Source organism: Ochotona curzoniae, unplaced genomic scaffold (assembly GCF_017591425.1).
Source record: "Ochotona curzoniae isolate NIBS_2020 unplaced genomic scaffold, NIBS_Ocur_1.0 contig_2927, whole genome shotgun sequence".
Lineage (NCBI taxonomy): Eukaryota > Metazoa > Chordata > Mammalia > Lagomorpha > Ochotonidae > Ochotona > Ochotona curzoniae.
In genome coordinates this window covers 1,561,163-1,581,521 of record NW_024465654.1, presented here as the reverse complement: position 1 = coordinate 1,581,521, position 20,359 = coordinate 1,561,163, and the positions used below count along the sequence as shown (strand labels likewise).

General features: G+C 50.5%; 1 protein-coding gene across 1 annotated transcript; it reads left to right on the top strand.

Annotated features, from left to right (window-relative positions):
- Positions 1-13,283: 13,283 nt before the first annotated feature.
- FGF23 (fibroblast growth factor 23) lies at positions 13,284-19,848 on the top strand. Its single transcript, XM_040979000.1, has 3 exons — positions 13,284-13,494; positions 17,769-17,872; positions 19,408-19,848. The coding sequence occupies exons 1-3, from the start codon at positions 13,284-13,286 to the stop codon at positions 19,846-19,848; spliced, it is 756 nt and encodes a 251-aa protein (XP_040834934.1).
- Positions 19,849-20,359: the final 511 nt, after the last annotated feature.

Here is a 20,359-nt window from a genome sequence, read left to right as displayed (position 1 = left end):
GGAGGGGTCAGAGCTCAGCAAAGCCCGACCGTTGAAGACCTGCCCTGCTGATGTGCACGTGCAGCAGCGATGTTAGGGCTCAGGTGTCCAGAGAGAAGAAGGACCCAGCGTTGACGGAAGGCCCAGGTTGCCCTAACTCCAACCCCGGCCCTGGCATTTGCCAGCAATTTGCGTGACATCCCTGGGTTTACATATGGCATGTTCCGATTTAGTAAGATCTTGTTTGTGACAAACACCCCACATTACAGGGGTACATTTCGTTCCTTCTTTGGGTGGGAAAGCACATTTTTAAAAAAGATTGGTTTAGGTAATTGGAAGAGAAACAGAATCACTCCCCAAATGGCTGCAACAGCCACGGCTAGGCCAAGCTGAAGCCAGGAGCCTGGAACTCCACCCGGCTGTGCCATGTGGCTGGCAGAGTCCCAGAAGTCTGAGACACCTTTGATTACTTTCCCAGGTGCCTCCTGGCATATGTGTGTGGCAGACATGGCCCTGCCAGAGAAGCAGGCTTGGCTAGGAGCCCGACAGAGGAACTGAGAAATCCTTTTGAGATGTGAGCAGCTAGCATAAGCCTGGCTTAGGAGCCAGAGAGTCCCGACAGGCATTCCAACCCTCATTATTTTTTGAACCAAACTAGTTTTGAGCAAGCCAAATAGCCTCTCTCAGCCTTAACTTCCTCTCCTATATAAAAAAGGGAAAAGCATCAGTTTGGTGAGTTTTGGTCTAAATGGCACAGACGCAACGGTTTAAACAGGAATGTGCTTCTCCCAGCTCTGCAGGACACAAGTCCACGGCCAGGATGGCAGCATGCTCAGGCTCTGGCAAAGACCCTCTTCCAGTTAGCTCCCCACCAGAGATCTGTGTCTCTTCCTCTCTCTGTAAAGGTATGTGCCCCGCTCAGAGGGCTCCGACCTCGTGACCACACCAGACCCTCAGGCCTCACCTCCAAACCACCATCATGCTAGCAAACAGGATTTTTCAAGCAGGAAGTTTTGCAGGAGCACCACAGGGCTTGAGTCCATAGCCACACAGTACCCTGGAGTGGATGGGGGCTGAAGCAATGCAGCCTGGCCCCAGAGACACGCTGTAACACCACGTGCAGCTATCTGACGTGACCATTGTAGATGGGGCAGATAGACCACGCTGTTGTCACAAAAGATGCTGACAGTCTGGGGGGAAAAGATATTTGTGCATAGGATACAAACTCACGGCTTCAATAGCACCTCTCCAGCAGGTGCTCAAGAGAGTTCAACAAGCTGTCTCCGCATGCCAACCTAACCCAGCACCTTACATAAAACACAACCCTTCAGGAGAAGGATAAATGGATAATTGCATGGGCCACAAAATAGTTCCAGAAACTTCCTTCTGATCCACCAAATCATCAAACCTCTCTTTACTGTCCCATATCTCTTCCCAGAATCAAGAGAAGCAGGCTCACTGGACAGCCTATGAGAGAGAAAAAAAAAAAAAACTGGCTGACCAGGTTAAAATCAAGGCCACCAATGTTTTACAAAGCAGCCATCTTGCCCAGCACCCACCATACAATAGCAGTTTCTCCAAGAACCCCTCCCGAGGTCATTTGGGAACAGCTGCAACGCAAATACTCTGATTCAGCTCCCTGCGAACCTGAGCAGTAAAAGGTGAGAGGCCAGGTTGGCTTCATGTTAGAATTACTTACAGAGCTTTTTCAAAACGCTGGTGCTGGCTTGTACCCGAATCATTTCTGCATCCTGAATCCAAAGCTGTTTCCGTACCACTCCTCCGGGGTGCGGCCTGAACCCAGGCAGCTTTTGGAGTCACTCTGATGGAGGTACGGAGGATGGGGGGAATCAACCGCCCTAGCCAGCCCCTTTGTTTTACACTTGAGACCAGGGTCAGAGGGATAAAGAATTTGAGGTCACTTGCCACCAGGAGGTGGGGACAATCGTGCTTTTCAGACTTACATCTGGTTGCCATGTGTGCGCCTGGGGGGCAGTGGTTGGTACTGCCCCCAACACTCCCTGTAATTACACGGTAATGAGCTCCGATGTCCTCTTTGAACTCAAGGAACTGCTGTAACTCCCTGGCCCTTTAGCTGCTTTTCCTTCAGTGCAGTCTCATGCTAAATATTACCCCGTGTTTCTTCAAGTCTTCTGAAAGTGGAGTGGAGGAAAATATTTACAGCAGTCGCCATGTTATAAATACGAAAAAAAAAAAAAAATTGGAGGCGGCCATTGATACACAAAGCCACAGGTGCTGGACACACATGGCCTATGGTAAATTAGTCCAGCGTTATGCTTTCTCTCTTTTTGTTAAGACTTATTTATTTTTATGGAAAGGCTTACAGAGAGGACAAACAGAGAGAAAGATCTTCTATCTGCTGCTTCACTTCACAAATGGCCTCAATGGCCGGAGCTAAGCTGATCTGAATGCAGGAGCCAGGAGTCTCTTCTGGGTCTCCTCCACAGGTGCAGGGTCCCAAGGCTTCGGGCCGTCCTCCACTGCTTTCCCAGGTCACAAGGTCCTTTGGGACAAGTGAACATGAACCAGTGCCCATAGAGTAAGCCTGTGCTTGAAGGTAGATTAGCCAGTTGAGTCATTCTGCCAGCCCCACCACGTGATGCTTTTTTGGGAACCAGTCTAGATTGTTACATGGTGTTTATGCATGGTTATCCTCCTTAAGATGGCCAGCGTGATAAACCCCTTGGAAATAGTCAAATGGACGGCTTACCCGGAGAAGGCAAGAGAGCTTGCAGAACAAATACCAAACCAAAGCACTCATGCTAACCAACGACTCCTCAACTCCAACTTTACTAAGTTGAGTCACTTACTCTGCTTTGTGGGAGCACAGATGTGCTCAAGATTCTTTTTCCAGGGCTCCCAAAGTTTTCTGCAAGAGATTCTAAAGTTTCTGTTTTTCCACGTGACCGGTAGCTCTGCCTCGTGTGTGCGCAGGAAAGCAGAACTGACAGCTGGCCAAGTCGCACAGCGCAACATGCGAGGCCTCTGGGCGTTGGCCCTTTTTCCTCCAGTACCAGTCATTCAGGCCCTTCCGAGTTCCCAAGTTCTTGGCATTGGAACCCTGCTCGGGGCGCTGCTGACGGGCAGAGATGTGGAACGAAGCCGGCAGCGGGAGGGAAGAGCGGGAGAGCCTCTCCGAGCCCTTGGCATGACACCGCTTCCCAGGGCAGGCGCGTCTGTGCTCGCACGCAAGCATTTTCTGAGAAGTCATCATCATTCCTGTCTTTCCTGGACCAACTTTGGCAGATACGAGCTGGAAACGGGTCATTTCTACTCTTTACTGGAATGGGATCCTTACTGCTGTTTCTGGAATATTATTGATGACGTGTTCCTGGCTTACGGGGCAGGCGGATGTATCTCCCTGGTTGGGCTGCAACGCCTTATTCAGTCCATTTTCTTGGCAAACACTGATGAGGTGCTGAGACCAGGGCTAGCACCATGGAGAGGAACAGAGTGACAACAGATTTAGCATGGACCCTTGTCCTCCCATGGCATTCTGTCTTACCAGGAAGGCAAAGTGAATGGGAAGAAGTTGGGATACCCATTCCCAAAGAAAACTCAGTCTTCATTAGTACCCCTAGCTGTCTTTACAAAAATGGCATCTGGAAATAACTTGAGCGCCTGGAAAGTGTTTTAGGTGAATTTGAGTCTTACACAATCTATGAGGAAGATCACTTAACACATGCCAAAAAAAAAAAAAAATTGCCATTACCAAGTAAGAAGGTTTTCTCTAGATTGAAAGTTTCACAGTTCTTGGGGCTGACGCCATGGTGCAGTTGGCTAAGCCTCTGCCTGTCGTGCCGGCATCCCATATGGGCACTCGTTCATATCCCAGCTGCTCCACTTCCCATCCAGCTTCCTGCTTTGTGGCCTGGGAAGGCAGCAGAGGAGTGCCAAGTCCTTGGGACCCTGCATCCACGTGGGAGACCTGGAAGAGGCTCCTGGCTTCATTATAGCCCAGTTCTAACCACTGCAGCCAGTTGGGGAATGAACCACCCAGAAGATGGAAGATCTCCTTCTGCCTCTGCTTCTCTCTGTAAACCAAAGAAGTTGTAAGTAGATAATAAATAAATAAATGCCGGGCCCAGCATGATAGCCTAGTGGCTAAGCCTAGCCTTGCATGTGGGTGCCAATTTGTATTCTGGTTTTTCTGCTTCCCATCCAGCTCCCTGCTTGTAGCCTGGGAAAGCAGTCAAGGACGGCCCAAAGCCTTGGGACCCTGTACCCGTGTGGGAGATCCAGAAGAAGATCCTGACTCCTGGCTTCAGATCAGCTCTTGATTACTGCCATTTCTGCGAAGTCACCTGTTTCCCAGCAAAAAAAGTTCCAAGGGGCTCAGCGATCTTGGGGAGAGGGAAGTAGGTTGGGTTTATAAAACACTGACCGGAGGAAAACAGCAGTTAGGCAACAAGCTCCAGGAGCTTTCAATATTTTCCTGTCCTTTAGGCCAGTATTCCCACTTCTGGGAATCTACACAGAGGAAATGAAATGTGAATAGCATCTATGTGCATTATTAGCTTTAATTAACAATAATCAGAAACAAACTGAATGTCCACTAACCAGGAAGTAAATGAGTAACTTCTGGCTGGTCATCATACTTTTCTTCCTCTGGAGCGGCGTGCAGAGTCATAAACTTTTCACAGCTCCATTCAAGTGTTATTTACAGCAAATGGATGCAGACATGTTAATAATAAACATGTGGTGCTTTGCTCATTGGAAAAATAATAAAAAGTAATCACGACTTTAAAAAACATCACTGGCCTGGGAACTATAATACACTATTGAGTAAAAGTCCAATACCCAGTGTGTAAGATCGTAGGACACAGACGGGTGGGACCATGTCAGGAAGGAAGCACCACAAAACATGAATATTTGTTATTATGTTTCAGTGTGAGACTACTGATGGAGCCCAGTGTGATGGCTCAGTGGCTAAGTCTTCACCTTAAAAGTGCTGGAATCTCATAGGGGCGACGGTCATGTCCCGGCTGCCCCACTTCCCATCCAGCTCCCTGCTTGCGGCCTGGGGAAGCAGTCGAGGACAGCCCAAAGCCTTGGGACCCTGCACAGGTGTAGGAGACCCAGAAGAGGATCTGGGCTCCTGTCTTCGGATTGGCTCAGCTCTGGCCGTTGCGCTCACTTGGGAAGTGAAACAGCGAACGGAAGATCTTCTCCTCTGTCTCTCCTCCTCTCTGTATATCTGACTTGGCAATAGAAATAAACAAATCTTTAAAAATAAATAAATAAATCTTTAAATAATAATAACAATATTAACTTACGCCAGCATCCATCACACCCCTCTCCCTTTGTGCATTCCCAAAGTTGTTTGTCTTCTTTCATTCTCGGCCTCACTGCTCTTGTTGTCGGCAAGGGCCTCACTTCTCCATGTCCTCCTGGGCCCCGATCTGACCTCTCTCGTCCCATCCATTGCACTCTCACCCATGAAGTGGTCTTTTATTTCCTTACTCCTCATGAACCACTCTGCGAACAGGAGTAGCGTCTAGCTCACTGTGCGAGTCTCTCCGACCAGCTCTACCCAGCCCATTCTTGCTACGGACATGCTGTTGTTACACTGCAGGAACCCAACTCTATTGCACAAAGACTGGGCACAAGTCATTGGGAATGAGGTTATACATCTATCAGCAGGGAATTTTTCAGGTCTCAGTGTTCTCATCTGTAAGATGGGTGTGGTACCATCGGTCTCACCTCCCTCCCAGAGCTGTGGCGCTGTTCAGGACAGACGGAGTGACCTGGCTGAAAAGAGCAGAAGGTGTCTGACAACCGCCATGGAAACATGGATTCCTCACGAAGAAAGTGTGCTGCCCAGTGCCTCCGCCCAGGGAGCTCTTGTGCAGAAGGCTACCTGGGTGAGTGAGGGGGAAAGGGAGAGAGGAGGAGTGGGGGACTGGGAAGGGCAGAGGCCAACCCAGGCACCGCCTGAGAACACAGTGGTGGGAGAGGAGGCAGAGCAGACCAGACCGACGGCTGGAATGGAAACCCGAAACCTGGGGCAAGTGAAAGGACGAAAAGATCTTCCTGGGCAGCACAACTGCCTGTCCAGCACGCCAGGGCCACGCCCTCCATGCACCTGGGGGCAAGCCTGGCCGACAACCAGGGTGGAGCCTCACCTGACAGATGGGACACTACAGCGCGTGCAGGAGCTGCGAACTCGGCTCCTTAAGCACAGCTCGGCTCTGAACCCACCTTCTATCCTCGCTCTCATTTTCTTTCCATATTCCCTCTGACCTCTGTCACAGCCAGGCAGAGGAAAAATTAATCCTCTGAAAATCTGTGACTGTCTATTCAGCACTTACCAATGTACTAAGCATCAGCAGTGGCAAGCATGCTGACAGACACCTGCAAGGCATTGTAATCGGGGTCACGAGCTGTTACAGGGACTTGCTGAAGTTGTGCCAGGAGCCTGGAATCTCAAGAGACGACAACATTAACAATACACAGGGACCATACACCAGGCAGCACACTGCGGCCTGGTTCTTTTTTTTCTTTTTGAAGACCTTGCATTTTTAAGTATGTATGTGTGTATGTGTGTGTGTATGTATGTATGTATTTGAAAAACAAAGTTACAGTCCCACGTGGGTGCAGGAGCCCAAGCTCCTGAACTACCTGCCACTGCCTTCCCAGGAAATTAGCAAGGAGTTTGACTGGAAGTGGAGCAGCCAGAGCTCAAACCGACCCTCACGTGGGATGTCAGTTTCACAGGTGGAGGCTTAGCGTGCTAGGTGGAGGCCACTTTCCAGGAGATCAAATAGCTTCAGGTGTCATTACAGCCCAGCGTGAGTAATACAATAGGACAGGTGTAAGCACTCTCTAGCCCCTTTTTTACAGAAGAGGAAGCAGGCTCAGGGAGGGGAAGTAGCTGAAAAAGGTGACAGGTGATTGCCTGCTCCAACTCTAACCCCGGGGCTGTGTTCAGGGTCAGTCCTGGGCCAGCCAGAGGGCTGCTGAGGATCAGAGCTGGAGGCGTGGGCAGGCAGAGTTCTGGTGTCTCCCAGTGGACCCCAGCTCCTCCCAACCATGTGGCAGGAGCATCCTGTTTGTCCCCACCCCCACACCTCAGCAACCCTGACCTCCAGAAGGCTGAGGGGGTGCCTCCTCCGGAAGCCCCAACATCCTGCACTCTACAGAACCCACAACGTGTCAGACGGGCCGTCCCAGCTGCAATGCACAGCCAGCCTGAGTCGGCAGGGCTGGGGCTGCATTACCGGTCCCGCTCAGCTAGAAATAGCCATCCGTCCGAGAAGTGTGCAGTGGCTACGTGTCCGTAGGGAAGCAAGGAGGCAGGGCAGAGGGGCCAGAGAGTCCCAGGGTCCTGAGATAGCACGAGCCCGGATGGTGGGCTAGCCTGGGTCACGGGCTCCAGCCAGGGAGGTGAGTGGGAACCAGGATGTGTGAAGCAGGGCGTGGGCTGCGTGACAAGCCCCAGGCATCCTGACCGGGCAGACTGGGTCCTCTCGGACAGCTGGTGGGCTCCAGTTTAACACACACACAAACAATTCAAAGCTCCTCTCGCCCCAGCTTTGGAAGTGTGGCCATCCCTGCTCTGGCTTGGGACAAAGGAATAGACTGGGATAACAGGCAGACAGCAGCCTGGCTGAGCACCACAAAACAATTCGCATCTCCTTCTCTACCCCTAAAAATCAAATGTCTCATGCTCACCCCCGAGAGACATGATTTCCATTTACCCCATTTGCTCCATCCTTGCTATCTGCCTACCCTCTTGACTTCAGACCTAAGGACACATGTTTGGAAACAGGGACATTCCCAGAAAGGGAAGGAGTGTCATTGAGAAAGCCTTACCTTCAGAGGATGTCAACTTGACCCCTGCTTCTGGCACACACTTGAGCGTATCACCTTGGGCAAGTCACCAATGAATCCTGGCTTCCTTCACGGCAAAGGTGAGGGTTCTTAAGCTCTGTGGGATCATGGGAGTCATGGGATGATCAGAGCAGAGGATGCACGAGTGATGGCCTCAGGTGACATCTGTCACTGTGTGAGATGGGCAGCACTGGGTCCAGCCCCCGCTTCCCTTAGAGATCATCGGTGGCTGCTGCTTCTGTGTTCCATGCTGCCCTGCTGCTCTGCTGGTCTCCTCCATGGGGCTCCAGGGAGCCTGGGGCATCTGTCACTGTGGTTGTTCCTGCCGCTAGTGTGTCCCAATCCTTTCACGACAGAACCCATGGGAGAAAAATGGTATTTCTAAATGTTTTCTTGATGAGGCAGTGAGAGAGTGAGTCTGCTGTTCCCTCCACCACAACGCCTGCCTGGGCTGGGGCTGGGACTGGGACCGGGGCCGGGATGGGGGCTGGGGCCAGGGCTGTGGAGCTCAACCCAGGTCTCTCATGTGGGAGACAGAGTTACTTGTCACCTGGGTTCCATGTTGGCAGGAAGCTGGAACCAGGAGCCAAAGCTGAGCAGCAAACCCAGGCACTTGAAGGTAGCTTAGTCAGAGTTTTAACTGCTAGCAAATGTTAACATTGGTGTGTCATGAGATATTCAGAAATCTATGGGTGACAGACTGAAAGCATCAAGGCCACTGGGCAGCTGACACTGGGAAGTTTCCTGGGAAACTTCTAGGATATACAAATCAAGAAGGTTCTAGCATAGAACTTTAAAATATATATTCCTTTTCTCATAAGAGAAAAAAGTGTGATATATTGCCAGGCAATGGCAGTTTCTAGAAGTGAGTCCAATATCTCAGCCAAGACACAGATTTGTAAAAAAAAAAAAAAAAAAAAAAAAAAAGTAGATCCTTTCAATTCTAGCAGCCAGGTTTTTCTGGCTTTGCAAATGACAATGAGAATAGAACTGTTCAGACAGCCATGCTGAAGGGGCTGAGTGGCCTGGACCCAGAGCTGGGTAAGTCAGGACAAGCAGCCCTTTCGACTGAATCTCTATGGATGAGAAGAAGCTGACTAGAGGAGAACTGCCTGGACAAGAGTGTCAAAGGCCCGTCTTTCCCCTGTGTGAGTTGATTAAGGTAAGATCACTGCCCCACAGATGAAATCATTAAACAAAAAATGACTCCAGAATCTTCCCTGAGGACACAAGTAGGAGTGATGCCTGAGAGAAGAGGGCAAGGGAAGCCATGGAAAGCCACACCTCCTGTCCCCAGGACAGGGCAAGGACAGAGAGGTGGGGACTGGAAGGCCTCCCACGGCCCCAAGCAATTTCCTTTGTCTCCATAGCATCCGATGACCAAGCGGTGCAAAATGAGGCCAAGCAGAGGAGTGAGCCACCCTGTTAGAAATGAGGTGGACCCAAGCCACAGTGACCCAATTCCAGGTGGAGAGTAGGAAGGGACTCCATAATCAGCATCAGAAGGCCGGTTCTCCCACCCACCACACTTGGCCACACGACCCGAGGCCTGATTCCTGCTCTCCACAGCAACAAGCCCAATGGTGATGCCTATGGCTCCTGACACCCAGCTCTGTCTGGATTCTCTGATTCCCAGCAAAAGGCTGGTGCAAAGCCGAAAGGACCCTGTGGTCAGCCCGGCTGGCAGATGTTGGGAGGGGAAGGAAACCACCAAAAAAAAAAAAAAAAAAAGGAAGTGGATTCAGGCTTCTCAAGTCTCCAAGTTCTGAAACCTCAGATGAGCTCTGATCAGGACAGGCACACCTCGGGGTCCTACATGGCCTACAGGCGATGGAATGTGGAAGACTGCAAACTCCCGACCCCCCATGGCCATGGAGAGCCTCAGTTTGGTCCCTCAGAAGCAGCCTGGATGTCACACCGACTCGCAGTGTGGCAGTAGGGGTGGGGCCTCTCTGAACAGACTGCTGGCAGGGAAAAATGAGAGAACTAATTTGCAAGAAATGTAAATATCAAGGTGCAAGCTGGGCCTTGGTTTTTCCCGACGGCTGTGGACTTAAGGAAAAAACTGAACAGAAAATGGCAAGACCTTCGCACACACATCCTCCCTATTCTGTGTACAACTTACCCTACATTAACCCCGGCATTCATGTGATGTCTGTTTAGTTATTGACATATTGTTTTATGCCGACATCCAGAGCTTATATTAGGGTTCTCTCTCTGTTATATAGTTCTACAGATTGCCTAAGGTCGTTAATAAATCCATCATTACTGTAGCATACACAAGTTTCACTGCCCTAAAATAAACAAACAACAACAACAAAAACCTGTGTTCAAGTTCTAGGCTTTGCAGTTCCTTCCTTTTCTCAGCTCCCATCATCAGGCAGCTGCCTCGGGAGATGACTGTGCCTCCTGCCTGCACGTGACAGCACGTACAGCATTGATTGTCTATCCAGCCCCTTCAAAAGGCTTCCAGAGGGGCCAGCAGGATGGCTCAATTGGCTAATCCTCTGCCTATAGCACCGACATCCCATAGAGGCAACAGACAACGTCCCAGCTGCTCCACTTCCCTGGTGGCCTGGGACAGCAACGGAAGACGGCCCGAGCCAAGCTCCTGCACTCGTGTGGGAGACCCAGAAGAAGCTCCTGGCTCACAGCTTCAAACCTGCCCAGCTGTTTGAGAGAACCAGCAGCTAGAGCTCTCTCGAGCTCTCTCATCTTCTCACGTTCAAGTAAAATAAATACATCTTCAAAAAAAAAATCTTAGAAAATGGAATTAAAAGATAGTTGATCTTGGTGCAAAACTACTTCAATAGCATACTTACAAGGGGTTATGCAAAAGTGCACAGGAAATGTGTATGATAAAAAAAATTGGACAACCAGAAGTATGTTTTTGTATCTTTAAAGTATATTTATTTGTTGGCATTTATTAAGCAAAAAAAAAAAGGAAGAGAGTTCCTCCATTAATATGTTCACTCCCCAAATTCAGGGCCAGGCAGAAGCCAGGGGCCAGACACCCCACCCAGGTCTCCCACATAACTGGCAGGAACCCAATTACTTGGATCATCTCCTGTTGTTCCCCCCACCCCCACCCACTCCCAGGTTGCGCATTAGCAGGAAGCTGGAGTTAGGAGTTAAGATGGGACTCTAAGCCAGACAGTTCAACAAGAAAAATAACCTTACTCTGCTGTGCCACACATCCACCACCCCACAGCACTTCAGTTCCTTTACCACCAACGTTTCAAACTATCTCAGTATTATCTCAGTGAGGTAGTCCTCCTTAACATCTTCTCTCATTGTGGAGTCTGAGAAAAATGCATCAGGAGATGGAGGAATGTGGTGAACCTATGGGATTCAAGGTGCCCAGCGTGCCCAGCCCTGCTAGAAGACAAGGACTGGACCAGGAGCCTCCGCTCGGCTTTAGAACAAATCCTCCTGATTCCAGGGCAGATTCCTGCACCTGCTGTGGTAGTTACCAGGGAACTGTGGATATGGGGTTGCCTGCTTCCATCCTGTGTTTCACTTTCAGCTTCCAAGGCCACCCTAGCTGCCAGCTCCTGCAATCTGAGCTGTCACAGAGGAGTGCCTTGTAGGTGATGGCAGTAGGAACTGACTTGGTTCTGCCTTCTCATCCCCCACCCAGGTATCAGAGGAGACCGCACCCCAGACTCCAGGAAAGGCTGCTTCCAGGCACAGGTGCTGATTGTGATCCAGCCCTGAACTCCCTAGACAAGGCCCACACATGTTTTAACCAGCAGCTTGGCTGGAAAACCCAGAATGAAATGGGGAGGGGACCTTTTTCTCCAAGTACTAATCCTGGGACACAGCTACCCCTGGAAGTCTGCTTGTCAGTAAGTACTTGGTTATCAGAGAGAGAGATTCTTCCTTTTACTGGTTCATTCCCCAAATGGCCACAATGGCCAGAGCTGAGCCAGTGAGTCAGTAGCCAGGAGTTTCTTCCAGGCTCCCATATGGGTACCAGGGAGTCAAAAACTTGGTCCACATTCCACTGTTTTCTCAGGCACAGCGGAAGTGGGACAGTTGACATGGGAGTCAGGTCTGGGACCACCTCAGACAGATTTCTTTGAGGGTCTCCATGGGTCTCACACCACGGGGAGAGTGGCAGCACCTGTGATCTGACAGTGGGGTGCATGTGTCTGAAAGGGTGCTCCTCTTCACTCAGGAGGGTGCAGTGGACGGGACACCCTGATGCACATGGAGGATTAGGCAGTCCATTGGCACCGGCAAGGATATCTGATACCATAGCAGAAGAAGGGCAGAACAAACTGGTCAACTGCCCTAGAGCAGCTTAACAGCAAATTTCTGGGTGAGTGGAGACTCAGGGGGTGGACTGTGTCAGCCAGTGGACCTTGGAAGGATTTCCTCATTCTTGGATCTGCGAAAATGAAAGCATTTCAGAACTATCAAAACCACTTGAACAGAACCTTCAGAGTCTGTTCCACACTGGGGACTGGGAATGACCCTGGGTGACCATGCGCCATCCTTGGGTGGTGAGGCGGTTGGAAGCCTGGGTGTGGCTTCTGCCCTTGTCTCCTACTTCCCCCCAGATATAGGAAGAAGATAAGGAAGTTGTGGAAATAGTGGTCTCATCCACTTTCCCCTAGTCTCAACCCTTCCGACCCTAATCAACTATGTAAACATCATCACAACTAAAATTTAAAAAAAAAAAAAAAAGAAGTGGAGCATCTGGAACATGAGCCACCATCCACATGGGATGCTGGAGTTGCAGGTGCTTTGCAAGTTATGCCACAGTATCAGTATTCCAGCTCACATATCTCTACAAGGTGGGAGATCTTAAAAGGCACTGTTTGCTGCCTGATGCTGTCCCATTAGTTCTGTGTCCTTCAAGATGCCCACCTAATGGTGCACACTGAGAAAGCGCCAGATGCATCCTTGCTGATTGGAGTTAAAAGAGAAAACCAGATGAGTAGATGAGGTGGCAGACTCAAGGCATCAGGCCAGCGGGCTGCACAACTGCAGCTGGATGTTTTTCGGAACCGCTGGCTGCCTTCACATTTCCTGGTGGAAATGGGACAGGTCAACAGACAGCCAGAGTCACACATTAACTTTTGCCCACGCATCATTCACTTTTTGGAGCACTGGCTTGGAACTGTGTGTGTGTGTGCGTGTGTGTGTGTGCGTGTGTGTGTGTGTAACTGACCGTTGTGCCTTCCGTGAACTTCAGAAGTCCTTGCCATTTCTCTGAATGGGCTGATTACAACACAGAGGATGTGGACAGTGGAGTCCTTCCTGCTTGATGTCACCCGGCCACCCTTTAAAAGTCTGGGGCACAAAAGGAGGGAACACAGCCTAGGCTTCTCAAGCCCCTCTGGTTCCTGGCCAAGCAAGAGGACCAGCAGAGCCTCTGTGAGACAGGAGGGAGGAAGTGTCAGATTTCAATCTCAAGCATCTGTTGCTCAGAGCTAGGCGTGATGCTGGGAGCTGGGCTGGGGCTGTGGGTCTGTGTCCTGGGCAGTGTGTGCAGCTGGCATGGGGTCCGCGCCTACCCCGACACCTCCCCACTGCTCAGCTCCAGCTGGACTGGCCTGACCCACCTGTACACGGCCACCGCCAGGAACAGCTACCACCTGCAGATCCACAAGGACGGCCACGTGGATGGCACACCCCAGCAGACCATCTATAGTGAGTAAGGGGCTTTTCAAGGGGAGAACGGGAGCTGCCCTGTGGTCCACTATGGGCAACTGGGAGAGGGCTTGGGTTAGACCAGACTGTTCATTGAGCCAATTATATTGTCACCCAGGAACTATTTTGTGTGTTTATGTGTGTGTGTGTTAACCTCAGGAGAGTCTGCCACCCCCTAGTTAGCATTTACTGATTTCTGTCAATACAAAGAACTCAAACCCCTCTTCCACAGTGGAGCCACTTTCTCTCTGCCTTCTCCAAGGAACCAAAAAAAAATGTATGGAGAGAAGGACCAAGAGTCTAGGGGAAAGAGAAGATTGACCAATTGACAGCAAGATTATTTTCAGAAACTTTGTATTTCTGGAATACGAAGTTTCCAAACAAGATTCTTGTATCATACCAGGAGGCTCTCTCCAACCTTGAGCTTCAGTATTCCAGCCTCCTAGGTGTTTCCAGGAAGAATCTATCCGATTGCATCGGGATGCATCTGGTCAGGTGCACACCAGCAGTGCCCTCCTCTGTCCGTGCATCCGTTCGCCCAACAGTTTTATTTATGTGTTGCAAATGGTTGGTGTGATTGGTGGTTATTCTTGCCGAACTCAAGAATGTCCAATCAGTGTCCAGTTGGGTTAAGATGACCAGGTGTGTGGGAAGTTGGCTCACAACCCACAGCATTCCGTTGATGAGCTGCTCCTTCAAGTGCACCTGTAAGCGTGATTAAAGGGGTGAGAGGGGATATGGGTACTGATGGGTTGTCTATTTTAGAACACATTAAAATACTGTGAGGGTACAGGAAAATGAACATTACTCACCACAGCTCAACTTAAAAAAAAAAAAGGATTCTCTTTAATTTTTGGACTAGAGTAAGGAAGTGTCTCACAGTGACCCACTGTGGGCCACGCGTTCATTCTGCTAGGAATTGGTGCTGTTGGAGTCTGGTGCCAAAACCTCCATTAACCTTGGGAACCTCAAGGGTTCAAGGGATACAGACAGACAACGGAAGGCCAGGCAGTTCTTCCCTAAAGTCCAGACAGGTTCCAGAACCCAAGGACGCAGCCGACAGACAGTATCTTAGAAGCTGAGTTGAGTAGAACATCAAATATCTGAAATAAATCTGGCTACGCTTGGTGCATCCAAAGCTCATTTTATGTAACGGGCATTTAGTAAGACCCACAGCATGTCTGGAATGATACTGAAGAGGAAGATAAAACTCTTCAATAGACTCATAGGCTGTCATCTCTTCATGCCTGCCAGAGCAATCTCAGACTCGGAGACAACACAACTTTTTACCTCTCCAGGGAAGGTCAATCTGCTTTCTTCTGCAAGATTAGATGCGATTTGGCACCAGGTTTGTAGTGCAGTGGGTTAAGCCACTGTCTGAAAGGCTGGCATCCCATATGAACTTTGCTCCTAGTCCTAGCTGCTCCACATCTAATCCAGCTCCTTCCTAACGTGCCCGGAAGGGCAGCAGATGGTAGCCAAAGTACTTAGACTCTACCACTCAGGTGAAAGGCCAGGATGGAGTTCCTGGCTTAGCCTGGTCCAAACCTACTTATTGTAGACATTTGGGGAGTGAATCAGTGGCTGGGAGATGTCTCTTTCTCTCTTTCTCTCCTCTCCCAAAACTCACCTTTCAACTAGCTACATGAATCATGAGAAGGGCACATGTTTTCAAATACAGGATAGCAGATTGATGCGTTATGTGGTCTCTTGGAAAGCTTGTCTAGCATCCTGGTAGGCCTTGCTGCAAGGATTCCCCCAGAGTAGAACAGGCCAGGCTGACCGTAATGGCGAGTGCATGCAAGGAGCTCCGCCTGCCAAGCTTCTCCTCCTGGGTGGCAAGAAAAGCAATGATCCAGACACCCCCAGGTTGTCATCGCTTTCTAGATCCTGCTGCCTCCCTCGCCTCGCCTGTCCCATGGGAACTTCCTGTCCCAGTGGCTGAATTAGCCTCAGGTTTTAACTCTCTTTCAAGGTATCTTTCCCTCCAAGAGCTCAAAACACATAAACTTACATCTGTTCTGGCATTTATCATTGGCTGGCTATGGTGGTAGGATGGAGTGTAGAATTTTCTCCTTTTACAGTAGAAGTTGAGGCAAAGTGGTCATAGGCCAAGTGATAAACATTTACATGGCGCTCTGTAGAGTTTTAACATTATTTCATGATGTGCCTTACATGTCCAAATGTGTTAGGTGTTTCTCTTAGTTTCCTTACCCACATTAGAAAAGCAAAGGTTAAAGAGCTCAAATCACTGGCTCAAGGTCACACCAGGTAGATCACCTTGACCCTAAATCCCATGCTGTTTCAAGGTCACAGGTATTGTAACCCAGTGACCTGTTGCTCTCTTCACCCCTTGAAGCGTCATTTCCTGTTGGGACAGGTTGTGTACGCTGCCCACACCAACTCCCCCAGCATCAGGCCGGCATGACTGTCAAAGTGTGGGCTGGCCAGAGACGCACACCTGACACGACACTCAACACTTAGTGGTCACTGTTGCCATCCGTTAGTCTATCAGGCACACGCTGTGATGCTGCGAAGTAGGCAGGGTGGCTGTGGTTATTTGCATCTCACAGTGAGGTGACAAGCTGGAACAGGTTTAGAAAGTGGCAGAGTTGAGACCAGAATCCGAGCTGTCTGGCTCCTCCTGCTGCCCTGGCCTTCTCGAGGCTGTCCCCGTACCCGGAGTCCTTAGTGCTCATGGCTTCATTTTGTCTAATTCATGTAATGATTTCTGTTGGAAGCCAAGAGACAGGCTAGTGGGAACAGACTGTCACTCGCCTCTTTATCCTTTGGAGTAAGATGTTCTGCCACCACCAGGGCACTTTCAAACATTCCAAAGAGGGGAGGCGTGGTCCTCATTAAGACCACACTTGGGACACTCATGTAGCTTTTTGGAATGCTTTAGTGCAAGGTCCGGCTCTGGGTTCAGGTCCTGTTTACAGCATACCAGCTCTAACACCATTTGCTGCATGTACTGTTCTCCCACTTTCAGAGTCACCAGAACAGTCGGTTTTGGACAGGTTCCCCGTTTGCCCTCAGGGTTTGACGCAGAATCGGCCCTCTGTTTGAGAGCCACGGGTGGGCACTGTAGATGCCTTCTGTGCCTTACACGCCCCGTCTCACTTTCCAGAAGCATCCCTTAAGGCTGCCTTGACTAAGCCTGGGCTCTATTCCTCTCTCTCTCTCCTCTCTCTCTCTCTCTCTCTCTCTCTTTCTCTCTCTCTCTCCTTGTGGGCCTACTTCTAACCTCATTACTTACACCAGAATCATTGCAATCACATCCACCCCTAGCAGGCCTCATGTTCAGCTGGTGTCTCTCTGCCTGTCAAAGAAATAAATTTTAAAACCCCAGGAAGCTTTAGGTTTAATCTATGTAGCTAGTCATTAATCTTTGTTAAAATGCACGTGTCCGCGGGGATGGACAGCAGGGGTGTCAGGCTTGAAGCTGTTGTCAATGATTTAAGGTGTGGGCGGTGGGAATGGGCTGCAGGTCCTGACTGGAGACCAGCTTTTGAGAGGAGACATTGAATGACCATGAGAGGCTGCATGGGCAATGGGAGCCACCCTGAGAGGAAGGACTGGGGACAGCCACAAAGAGCCAAGAAGAACACTCTGTCTCCCCCTGTTCAGTTCTGCTCATTGTGGCCTTTTGGGGTGTGAACCAGGGAACTGAAGATCTTTCTGCCTGTCTCTCCTTCTCTCTGTAGATCACCCTTTTGTGGGACTTCCATAGCAGAGAGGGGAAGAGGGAGACCACCCCATACACAGTTCTGGGATGCCTTGATGAGCACTGATGCACGTAAATGCATGTATCAGACTCTTATATGGCTTGCTGGCTGGAGTGTCAGATTCTGTCTGCCAGCAGTACCTGGAAAAGACATCTCAGTGCAGATGTAAATCCTACAAACAGAAGGTTTGGAAAAGGACATGCGCACGACCAGAGACATGAAGAAGCATTTGGCAGGAAACTGGGAGGATGAAGACAGCTCAGGTGCAGGGAGAGAAACAGGTGCACAACACAGGTGAAAAAAGGTTGGGTGTTCAGAGTGTCCCCTGATACAAGTGGGTGCAGCAAGCAGCAGCAGGTGTGTGTGTGTGTGTGTGTGTGTGTGTGAGAGAGAGAGAGAGAGAGAGAGAGAGAGAGAGAGAGAGGAGAGAGTATCAGGTGACACCATCACCCCAGAGAGCTCTCATAAAGGTGGGCTTTCAGAACACAGCTGAGGCTGAGCACTGGGTGCGCCCTGAGTTTCTGACTGGGAGGGTTTTCCCTCTAGGTGCCCTGATGATCAGATCAGAGGATGCTGGCTTCGTGGTCATAACAGGTGTCATGAGCAGGAGATACCTCTGTATGGATTTCAGAGGCAACATCTTCGGATCGGTGAGTGTGTGTGGACCAGCCTTTCCACACAGTGATCCCTTTGACAAAACACAGACTCTTCTGAGATAGCTTCCACGTGGGGGGTTCCTCCCTGATCTGTTCTCAGGGAACACCTTATAAAGTTCAGATTTATACAGCTGGGATCTGAACCCACGCAGTCTGTCTGGCCCTAGAATCTGGTCCCTTGGCCCCCAGGGTCAATGGGTGCCTATTCTTGTGTGTGGCAAAGACTCCTGTGTGTAAAGTCATAAAGATACAGAAAAAGATGCCATAAAGTACATTAAAGCAAGAGAAAAGCCAGCGGGGTCTGCTTGGTCTTGTTACCAGCTGCTGCTGTAGCCAGTCTCCTCACTTTCCCAAACTTCAGCTTTTTCCTTTGGAAAAAGTGAGGTGGAATGGATCACATGACCAGGTCAGTACCTTGTGGTTAAAGACCCTGAATGAACTACCGCCTCTGCCCCAAGTGTGGCAGCTGGCCATTCAGACTGGGAAGCAAAGCTTTTCCCAAAACTTCCCAAAGCTTGCTGGCCTATCTCAGAAGCCTTTGAGATGGCACCAGACACACTCAGAGAAATCTCATAAGACAATATCTGTTGTGATGGTGGTTGGGTCCAGTTTCTAGAATAGTATCTGGCCAGAGTAGATCAACTTTTAAAACTTTTTTTTTTTATTTAGAAGAGAGAGGGAGAGAAAGAACATTCAACATTCCCATCAGTGGGTTCAACAGCTCCTAGCTATGAGCTATCAGTTGGAGTAGACCATGTGGGTGGTACGGATCCAGTTACTGGAACCATCATCATCGCCTGCCAGGGTCTGTGTTAGCAAGAAGTCTAGAGTCAGGAGGCAGTACTGGGTATCAAACCAAGGGACCCGGATGTGGGGCGCAGGTTTCCGACTGCTGGGCTAACAACAGGGTCAAATGCCTGCTCAGTAGATAAATCCTTATCTTCTTATCCTATCGGGGCATCTAGATAAAAGTGGCTCATTCGTGGACTTCGGGAGTTCAGTAAAACACACGGAAAGGTCCTAACAGGCTCTCAGTTAAGCCAGTACTATCCATGGCATACCATCACTAATACCAGTACCAGTCAGTACTTGGCAAGGTTCTTGTCATGGAGCGATAAGCCACGTGGCTTCACTGACACCACCAACCTCACTTATCTCTAATCCCACAAACCCTATCCAGGCAAGGACCCAAACCCAAGCTAAGAGCTGAGTCCAAACAGCCAAAAGGGTGATGGTGTGGCTCCAGTCCTCGAGTGCGGGCAGTGGCCTCAGCTCTGGGGGGATGAAGGCCCCCTACTCCCTGGCAGGTGGAACTGCATGCAGTGTTTGGGCACCTGTCACGATCACTTTCCCAAAGGGGATCTGGGAGATTCCAAACTGCTATTTAATGGGGACTAAGCCAACAGATGAGCATGCAACGCACGGGGCTGGTTGGCACAGGCTAAGGCCCTGGGAGGAGGTTGGGGTCCGGGGGCCCACAGTCATCAGCTTTCACCTACTTCCCCTCTTGTCCTCCCTCCGCCCCCCAGCATTACTTCGAGCCACAGAACTGCAGGTTCCAGCAGAGAACGCTGGAGACCGGCTATGACATCTACCACTCTCCGGAGCACGACTTCCTGGTCAGCCTAGGCCGGGCCAAGAGGCCCTTCCTGCCCGGCATGAATCCGCCACCCTACTCCCAGTTCCTGTCTCGGAGGAACGAGATTCCGCTGATCCTCTTCAACACGCCCAGGCCTCGGAGGCACACCCGCAGTGCGGAGGAGGACTGGGAGCAGGACCCGCTGAACGTGCTCAAGTCCAGGCCCCGCATGACCCCAGCCCCAGCCTCCTGCTCGCAGGAGGCACCCAGCGCCGAAGACGACAGCCTGCTGGCCAGCGACCCCATGGGAGTGCTCAGAGGCCAGAGGGTGAATGTGCACGGGGGTGGGATGGGCAGGAACAGGTGCCGCCCCTTCCCCAGGTTCATCTAGGCTTGTGCAAAGGATCCTCTCTAAGTCTTCTTTTCACAAACGAAACTGTTAAGGATCCAGCCGCCTTGGTGGGGTGGAAACAGCTGCTTCTTTCTCTGAAAGTCATCCTAGGGGGCCCCGTCAGGGGGTCTCACTGCCTTCTTCATCCCTCCCCCAGTGACTCCCACCTTTCTGAGTCAGGAACTCCAACAGGTCAGTGAGAAATGTCTCCTTCATGGCAGGGAGAGACAGGACTCTCCCTCCCCACCCCTCCTTATCTGTCTCTTCCCGAGGTCTCTCTTCTTAGTTGTGCCTTAAGGAAAAGCACTGGGGCTTGGTGAGCTGCTGGCTCCCGGGAGAACCGACACCGCCCCCTTGCGCCTATGTCTGTCCGCCCTGATGCTGTTGACACGTGGGTTCACACACCTGCCAGATTGGGCACGCTGGTGGAAAACGCTACTCTCCAGTCTGTGTTGTACGAAGAGCTGATGGGGAGAATGGAGGGTAGGCAGATCAGAAGCCAAAAGTCAGG